At 51.5% G+C, this 9,170-nt stretch overlaps 1 protein-coding gene across 3 annotated transcripts; it reads right to left on the reverse strand.

Annotated features, from left to right (window-relative positions):
* Positions 1-548: 548 nt before the first annotated feature.
* NASP (nuclear autoantigenic sperm protein) lies at positions 549-9,170 on the reverse strand. 3 transcript variants are annotated; one of them, XM_066597963.1, is made up of 15 exons: positions 9,038-9,170; positions 7,535-7,579; positions 7,209-7,319; positions 7,037-7,117; positions 6,860-6,963; positions 4,046-5,062; positions 3,765-3,808; positions 3,409-3,485; positions 2,677-2,750; positions 2,413-2,601; positions 2,159-2,328; positions 1,157-1,207; positions 998-1,078; positions 765-887; positions 549-689 (listed from the first exon to the last, which is right to left on the reverse strand). In XM_066597963.1, the coding sequence occupies exons 1-15, from the start codon at positions 9,064-9,066 to the stop codon at positions 639-641; spliced, it is 2,247 nt and encodes a 748-aa protein (XP_066454060.1). In that variant the 5' UTR covers positions 9,067-9,170; the 3' UTR covers positions 549-638. The 3 variants fall into 3 exon arrangements, with proteins under 3 accessions (XP_066454060.1, XP_066454059.1, XP_066454061.1); XM_066597962.1 differs by having other exon boundaries at positions 983-1,078; XM_066597964.1 differs by lacking the exon at positions 9,038-9,170 and adding an exon at positions 8,680-8,775 and having other exon boundaries at positions 983-1,078.

Below are 9,170 nucleotides of genomic sequence, written 5' to 3' on the forward strand. Positions count from 1 at the left end.
AAAGGCCACTACCGCTCTGAGCTCCAGCACAGCCTTTACTTAGGCTGCATACAACACTGGTGAAGTAGTGCAAGCCTCACCCAATTGTCTGGATACCTGTACCTGCCTCACCGCACTGGAGCCAAAGGATTTCATATCTGTACAACTTGCTGACTTTCTAGCATGCGATTAGCGGGATCCTGAGACTTAGGGAAATAACCTTTTAGAAGTTCTCGTTTCCCACTGCAGAATGGAGTTTACAGTTTTGTATGCCGAGGGTCCTTTTACATTGGCCGACAGTTGGCTCCTAACGAGCACTAAAGCCAATCAGTTCGTTACTGCGGTTCACACTTGTGAATTACCAACATGGGGAACCAACAGTGGTTGGTCTGCACCAATTCCTGAAGGCATCCTCTACACAGGGGAAGGTAACAGTGCTGTATTAAGGAGTTTTCTAGAATAGCCTTAGGACCCTTGGCTGTGAAGCCTTGACTTACTGAGCCTACATCCATGCCCGGCGCCCCTACCAGCTTTAGACAAGTTCATTCCCGCAGTTAAGAGTCGCCACAAACAATTTAATCCATTCTTTATTTTGTTTTACAAAAAGATGCTCAAAACCAAAAGTGAAAAATGTATATACAGTCTGTAATGAGGTATAATCATGCCGTGCTCTCCACCACTGCCGTCTCCATGGGAGTCTGATTCTCTGCCTGTGGGGAAGACAAAGGCTTGTTAGGCTATACCACCAATATGGGACCTGGATGGCACAGGGCAGCTGCACCCACCTCCTTTGGCTCTTCCACTGGTTTGTTTGTGGGCACTGCAGCTTCGCCATTAGATCCGTTCTCCACAGGTTCAGCCCTTGCCTTCTTAGCCTCTTTCAGCGGACTGCCATCTTCAGGTTTCCTCTGGAGGATAAGAGGTAGTTAGTCCAGACACGACTAATCGCCAGTCACCATCCACCTCCATACCCACCCGGGCTTCACCCACACTATAGACGTACATTACATGCGTTTACCTTCTTCCGTACTAAGTGAGAGATATCGGATACGCTGTTCGTTACTGGTAGGGTGCAGTCAATGGTCGTCTCTGCTGCAGGCTGTAAGAAGGGGAGACTCGGTCACCGGGGGGCAAGGACTGGTAGAAACACTTGTATAGAGTATATAGTGTAACTTACAGTGGATGTGGAGGTGCTGCTGGTCTCTTTTGAAAAGCCTGATGTTCCACCCTATAAATAAATGCATTTAGGAGTTTTAGGCAGGTGCACCATGATGGATGAGCAGTCACTGAGTGCAGGATGCTCTGCAGGTCCGTTTATGGAGGGTTGTGCTTTTACCCCTTTATACTTTTGATTTCCCTCTTCAGACAAAAAAAAAACAAACAAACAAAACACTTGTCATAAGCCAGAGGAGGGTTTGATTCTTACAGGGCGAGTATTTCAGTAGTACCATTTAATGTACTGAAAGCTTTAAAGACCTCCAGGTGAAGTGAGAACGGGGTTCACATGTGCGTCTTGCACACAGATCGTGATTTTCTCACCAGTGTGAAGGCGCCCTTCTGGATGTGGAAAGATTAGTTGTGTTCAGTTTGTTTTTATTATTTAAGATTACAGGAAGACAAAAAAAATGGGAGGTTGAAATTTTAGCATTTTACAGTAAAACTTGTTTACTTTGTCCCTATAGAGGACTCGAACCTGCAAGCGATTGATTATAACACTGCAGTCCTATATATTGTAGTCCATGGCCCATCCTAATAGGCAGAAATACAAGGCAGCATGAGGCCGTTTGGGACCCCTGAATGGGGCTTTTAAATTGGAGCCAGACCTGCTCCATGTAAACCCCACACCTGGAGGATGGACATCCGGTTGGGTACAGGGTTTAGTGACTGCAGTACAGCATTTTGAAGTGACCAATCACATGATTGCTTTAGAGCTGCTGCATATCATTGTCATTAGGTCCCTGTTATGATAGGCCTAGTAACACCTTCCCCCCCCAGTACCTTCATAAAGTTTTGTGGAAGGAGATAAGTTTAGCCACGAACTCGCATGCAAAAACAAAGACCTGTCATTAAAACCAGTAATAAGAGGTTGGAAGGACAACTTCACCATTAGGGCCCTTTTACACAGAGGGTCAGCCCATCTCTTCCAAGTGCTGACAGCAGCTGCAGTCATGTTACTAACCAGCGTTTCCTTAAGCGCCTTGTCTGTGTCTTCTGCAGTTTTCTGTGCCTCTCTGGAGTCCTCCAACTTCTCCTTGATATCAGGCAACAAGTCCTTCAGTTCTTTTATTTCCTTCTCGATTTCTTCCTTGGACTCCTCGGCAGCCTTCTCTAGCTGCTCTGTGAGGACCGCTATGCAACAAGATAACATGGGACGGCTTAATATCTAGAAGGTTACAGGTCAGTGGCCTCCGACGGCCCCGGAGATGCACTCACCCATTCTTTTCTCTATCACATCGATGGACTGTGTGAAGTGAGACATTGAATCACCATGCTTGTTGCCGAAGTGATAGGCCAGACCTAGTTGGTAGTGGGTCTCGGCCAGCAGTCTGTCGTGTTCTTCTAGATGCTCCTTCTGGATGGTCAGACACGAGAGGAAGTCTTCCACGGCCTGGGTGTAGTTCTCTGAAGGAGAGATCAGAGATCAGCAGCGCCCAGCGTATTAATGAAGAGTCACCGGCAGCCGAGCAGATCACTCACCAGACTCGATGCTGACCTCTCCCAGCTTCAGATGAGCCTGAGCCGCCATCAGCTGCGCCGCCTTGTCCTGCTGCCTGTGGGGGATATTTGACAAGTCATTTAGTCTTCGGGTTATGATCACATGCATCATAGTGCAAGATACACAAGTCTCATCCAGAGCACACATTAACGTGCCGCAGGCTTAGTCGGCACTACAGGTTTGGGAGGTTTTTTCCCCAGAGTATAATTGGAAGCTGAAATCTGCAAGAAGTCCCAGTGTTTGGTGCGGTGTGCAGGTAGGTGCAATGGTACACTGCGTCAGAACAAAGTCCTGGTTCTCTGTAGAAGACACACGTGGCACTGTATATGCAGACACTACAGTGGGTAGCACCAGTTACCCCTAGCTAAAGGATAGAGGAATAGCTTGCTGATTGGAATGGGACTCCTATGTCCCATTCTTACACTACTACTACAAGGGTCGCTTCTTCCCTGCAGTAACATCAGCATGAAGGGAGCTCTGATCAAGCATGCGTAGTCACTGTGCCATTTTCAGTGGGGCTGACAGATACCATAGCCTCATTAAGTGAATGGAGTACTAGTGTAACCAGCACTCCAGTCTCCTCACTGCAGGGGTGCAGTAACCCCCCCAGGGGGCATGGGACTGCTGTTTGAGATTTGCAGGGGGCTCAGCAATGAGACCTTGATTAGGAGATAAAGGGGTGGTACCAAAAATACAAGTTATTACAGGTTTACCTATTAAATATGATCTTTGACAGATCCAGCATCTCCCAGGCCAACTGCAGATTACCAACTTCTTCCTCTTCGTTTTCCTGAAAGACAGTCAGCATTAGAGCTTCTTGCACAGTACAAGTTCCAACAGGTTTACTCCAAGCTCTAAAGCAGCTTCTGCAGATGGTGTATACAGCCCTTATGAGTCCCCACGGTCACAGACAAGCTCATCCTGTAGGCAGTGACATGTATACAGCTCCTATGCTGACAGGATCAGAGGTTTATTGGTAGTTTGTAGCCATGGAGACAAGGGCCATCTATAGAAAGTGGGATATCAAACCAGTGGAGCAGTAGACCCCTAGCAGCCGCAGGACCCTTACCTTATCTTCTGTCTCCTCGTTGTCATCAGAGTCAGCACCTTCCTCTGTAGAAAAACAAAGACAAACGTAAACCTCAAACCGCGGTGCAGGTGAGGAGCAAAGACGCCTCATGCATGCCGTGTGGACAGAACCATTGTGCCACCACCACCATACTGGTAATGACCGCCAACTCAGACTCAGGTGCAGGAACGCTCCAGACCATCGCTGCCGGGTCACGGGATGGGTGCAACGTGTTCAGCAAGATCAGGACTCAACCCAAGTCTACAAGTTCCCTCCATTACCTTCTTCCCCTTCCATTGGCTCCGCTTCCTCATCACCATCAGTTTTCTCTTCAGCAGCATTTTCCTCGGGTTTGGCTGCAGCTTCAGAGTCCTTGGCTCCTTCAGCCTTCTCATCAGGTTTGTCCTCCAGCTTCTCTTCAGGTCCTTGAGTAGAATCTGCCTCTACCGACTCCATGTTCTCTTCTCCTGCAGCCTCTGTCACCTTGTTCTCTTCTCCCGCAGCTTCTTTCACATCATCTTCTCCTGCAGCCTGTTTCACATTATCTTCTCCCACATTCTCATCTTCTCTTGCAGCCTCTGTCACCTTGTTCTCTTCTCCCGCAGCTTCTTTCACATCATCTTCTCCCACAGCCTCTTTCACATTGCCCTCTTCTCCTGCAGCCTCTTTCACATTGCCCTCTTCTCCCGCAGCCTGTTTCACATTGCCCTCTTCTCCCGCAGCCTGTTTCACATTGCCCTCTTCTCCCGCAGCCTGTTTCACCTTGTTCTCTTCTACCGCAGCCTGTTTCACATTGCCCTCTTCTCCAGCAGCCTGTTTCACATTATCTTCTCCCACAGCTTCTTTCACAGTCTCTTCTCCCGCAGCCTCTGTCACCTTGTTCTCTTCTCCCGCAGCCTCTTTCACCTTGTTCTCTTCTCCCGCAGCCTCTTTCACCTTGTTCTCTTCTCCCGCAGCCTCTTTCACCTTGTTCTCTTCTCCCGCAGCCTCTTTCACCTTGTTCTCTTCTCCCGCAGCCTCTTTCACCTTGTTCTCTTCTCCCGCAGCCTCTTTCACCTTGTTCTCTTCTCCTGTAGCTTCTGAGGTCTCTTTTTCAGCTTCACCTTTTGCCTTCTCTTTGGTCTCCTGCCCTTCAGAGGGTTGCTCACACTCCATCTCAACAGCTTTAGACTCTTCAGCCTTTGGCTCTTTGGAGTCTCCATTCTCCTCTTTAGAGTTTCCACCATTCTGCTCGTCGGGTTTCTCCTTCTCCGCCATGGCGTCATATACCTGCTCTCTTAACTCCTCCCTTTCTTTCTCTAGAGGTTTGAGAAAAATCCCTCTATTTTAGTGACAGCCATGAGAGCATTAGACAGAGCTGCAGTCACATTACATCTAACAGGTGATCGTCTCATTGCATGCACTCATACTATACTACATAGCCTAGGATGACCAATGCAAACAGCCGGCTGAGTGCCACTATACCGCACTCCATGCAGCTACACCATACTGTACCGTTGGGACATCCCTTTAGTGCTGAACCCCATCCAAGACATCTTTACAGTAGATAAAGCAATGTGGGCCTGGAGCCATACACCGCTCACTACCTTTGCTTTTGACTGGCCATTAAGGCAAGTTGCCCAGTGACTGATTGCACAGACTGCTCTTTAAGTGCACCTGCAGTTATACGACAGGACTGAGCAGACATTTCTGACCAACTTATATGCAGGTTGCTCATATTTAGGCATCAGACAGCCCCCAGCTATCCGGTAGCATCATGTATCCTGCAGACTGGCCAATGCGGTACAGTACTGATTAGATCTTGCAGCGGGTCGATGGCTTCAGCTTTGGTGTTTGTGGTCACCATTGTGATGCCTAAATATTTGCATTCAGATACTATTGGTAACTTGTGTCTGCTTGTACAGGGATCTATGATCGGGTTTTGTGCGGTAACTACTGCAGATTCCTGCCAGTTGATAGGCCAGAGTATTCATGGCAGACAGAAGTGATTGGTCCGGGTCACGGAGGAAGCATCATACACTAAATGGGGCATCTAAGAAAGCCAGTTGAGCGTTGACTATAAGGTCGGCCAGGTACTCGAGTGTTTCAGGTACGGTTCTACTGTGGGTTCAGGTATATGACGTAGTACTCTTTAAATCTAGCCATGATGGTTGCACCTTGGAGACTTGTGCATTCTGATTTTTAGGACTGAACTAGTTTGGTTTTCTTGCTTTGTGAAGTTAGCCAGGAGGCTCGATTGGTGCCCATTCTGAAGTACCGCGGCTTTTGGTGTCTCGTTAGGCCTGGCCAGTTTATTAACTTCAGTTGGCCTATGTACTTTCAGCTTCTGCCACCTGTGATTCTAATAAGTCTGTTTGGGAGGGGCTTTTTTGGTATATGGTGGATCTAGGGCAGCCCCTAAAGATATGCTTTGAGGGAACCCCATTAGAGAGAGTGGGGTACAGCGTCGTCATGGACTTGCCATCTGATCTGGGATATGTTCATTAGGGCCTATTAGATTCAACCACAAGGGGTGTATCTTCCATCTAGGCAGTCTAGTTGGTAATGAAGATTGTGTAGTTCTATGGGAGTGCGATCTGATGTGCTCAGTGCTGTACAGCTTACATGTCAGCCACTTGTGCTCCACGATCATATATAATAAAGGGGGTCTCACTTTGCATATCATTGCTCATAGTTATGGCTCCTGTGACACCCATTCACTAACTCAGAAGCGGTCACTCGGGGCCCTAGGAGGACCTGCAAATGGCCCACGAGTAAGAGTGATTTATGCTCTATGGCTAGCATTAGTGCAACATGAAGACCCTGATCTACATGACAACTGCAGGAAGCATCCAGAGCAGCACTCCCTACACGAGATCCAGGGAAGTCATGACCGGGCAGCAACAGCTAAAGGAGTTCTGCAGTGTTCGATCGCTGCAGGGAGGCGCCAGAGAGCTGTTCATGGCCAGCATACAGAAGCTCCATGCACTAGACCACCAGTCAGTGGGGGTCCCAGGCTGTGGTCCCCACTCTATTGATAACCTATCCTGAACACCCCTTTAAGTGAACCACTGAGTAGCAGTTGAACCCCAAGTGTCACCTCTGGGCACACATACCATCAAGGTTTGAGGCACTGGGGATATTGGGGTCCTCCTCAGACTCTTCGTCTTCATCTTCTGGCATTCCTTCCAGTGCGTTACCCAGGACATTGTTCTCCATGCTGTAGAAGTACAGGGGGCGTCAGAGAGGTCTACGGGCACGACTACTAGCTACCCCAGGTAACGGCTCCTTACCGTGCAAGCTCCAGGAGGGCCGTGCCGTAGTAGAAGAAGGCATCTGCACACTGATCGGCCATCTCACCGTACTTCTTCCCCCTGTGAAGAACACAAGGGGTCATTAGATGCACCCGAGGGGCAGCTCCTGCACCCCCCCCCCCCCCCCCCCCCAGCCCAGGGCTCTACTTACAGTAAACTGCTGGCTTCCTGGAAGGCATTGACCGCAGACCGGATGTCCTTCATCACGAGGTGCCGGCTGCCCGCTCCCATCAGTCTCTTGGCTTCAGCATCCACATCATCCCTGTAAGGAGGAGACAGTCATTGTACGACACGGGGGTCCCAGACAGACTGGGGGTCCCACACAGACTACAACACAGGGGTCCCACACAGACTGGGGGTCCCACACAAACTACAACACAGGGGTCCCAGACAGACTACAACACAGGGGTCCCAGACAGACTGGGGGTCCCACACAGACTACAACACAGGGGTCCCAGACTGAATCGGGGGTCTTACCCATTGACTTGTTCAGCAGATGTTGAAGGTGCAGCAACTTCCATCCTGAAAAAGAAGCAGAAGCATCACAGCCGCCCCGTCCGCCCCAGGCACCGCCAGCCCGCCCCCCCAAGCCACCCCCTCCAGTCAAGTCCTGTCATGATAGTACCTCATGGGCCAGAGCCGCAGTGACCAGAGCCGGCATGGGGGATGCAGCGACAGGCAACTACTACATCCCCGTCACGGATCAGGAGTGACCGCCACCAACGCTGTATTTAAAGGCCTCATCCAGGCCAACCCCCCCGGCTTATACTTCATATCTCTGCTTGCTGTCAGAGACAGAAAACCGGTTACATTCAGAGGCTGCAGTCCCATCCTGATGAAGCTTCACATCTACACCGATACAAGTGTCCGCAGCCCCGCTGGTTTGTTACAATGTATCAGCGCAGGCCCTGCAGCCCAAAACTGTCTAACATGGGACACTGTGCTGGCCAGCCTTCCTGTTAGCCCCCTCCAAGGATCCCCGGGGGTCTGTAAGGGGGACACGTGCAACAACTAGGAAGTCACCATATAGGTGACCTGCTGTAGTCATGGAGACCGCCGCACCTCAAGTCACATGATACATGCCGCTTCTCCCCAGGTGTGCGCTGTGTGACGCCGCTGATCCGCCAGGGATGTCTGCTGACAGTTTTGGGCCCAAACAAGCAGCCGCGTTATGTGGCCCCCAACTACCGGCCATTTATAACCGTGTGCGACGAATAGCGGCGTCATTACAACAGCTGTCATGGCGGAGCAACGAGAGTGGCGTCTGGTGCCAAGTAGAGCGGTGCTGCAACCGGTAGGGGAGAGGGGCCGGAGCCACGGACAGGGACCGAGGGGCCCGCCGCCAGCTGCCACATGTTTAACCCTGCAGCATTGGGAAGATGGCGGCCGCTGCTGGTCCGCAGCTAGTAGTCGCCGGCCGCTACAGTCAGTCCATGAGGGACGTCTGCTGACATCACCATGTGGCAGCCAGAGGACAGCGGGGCCACCAACACCTCAGCTGTGTGCCTACAGGGCCAGCTATAGTATACAGTGAGGTAGCGGGGGCCACAGGCTCTACATGAGGGGCCACAGATGTACAGGAGCCCAGAGGAAGGAACCATGAACTGAGGTTCAGAAGATACCAGAGAGGCACAACCGTGAGGCGTTATACAGCAGGGGTCCCGGGGGCCATGGGGCTCCCGGGGCCCCCAGTCCGGCGGCTCTGTAGATATTTGGCGCCAACCCCGTCTGTCACCTGGTCACACAAAGCGCCGCGCGCCCGGCTCCAACCAGCCAATCAGCAGCCGAGCTGACGGCGGGCCGGCCTGCTGCAGCCAATGAGGAGCGGCGCGCTGCGCTCTGTTGCCAGGAGGGACCTCCACTCCTACTGCTGCTGCGGCCGTCCCGGGGAGCTGAGAGCGCAGAGCCCGGAGATACCCGCCGGCACCGGGACCCCGCAGAGCCGGCAGGACCACTTGACGCCCGCTCCCCCGTACTTACTTCTCGGTGGCCGTGGTCTCGTCGGTCATGCTGAGTCGATCAGGGAGCAGAAGCCGCCGGCTGAGGGGAGAAAATGGCAGATCGTATCCCCCGCGCCGGGAGCCGCTCTTATACCGCCCTCTCCCTGGCCCCG

The sequence above is a fragment of the Eleutherodactylus coqui genome, chromosome 3 (genome assembly GCF_035609145.1).
Source record: "Eleutherodactylus coqui strain aEleCoq1 chromosome 3, aEleCoq1.hap1, whole genome shotgun sequence".
NCBI classification, from domain to species: Eukaryota; Metazoa; Chordata; class Amphibia; order Anura; family Eleutherodactylidae; genus Eleutherodactylus; species Eleutherodactylus coqui.

Excerpts from the sequence above, each read along its gene's own strand:
- NASP (XM_066597962.1), bottom strand. The coding sequence starts at position 9,066 with ATGACCGACGAGACCACGGCCACCGAGAA. Across the intron at positions 3,809-4,045 it reads GCCAATGGAAGGGGAAGAAG|AGGAAGGTGCTGACTCTGAT; the intron begins GTAATGGAGGGA and ends GTTTTTCTACAG. Across the intron at positions 3,486-3,764 it reads ACGAGGAGACAGAAGATAAG|GAAAACGAAGAGGAAGAAGT; the intron begins GTAAGGGTCCTG and ends ACTGTCTTTCAG.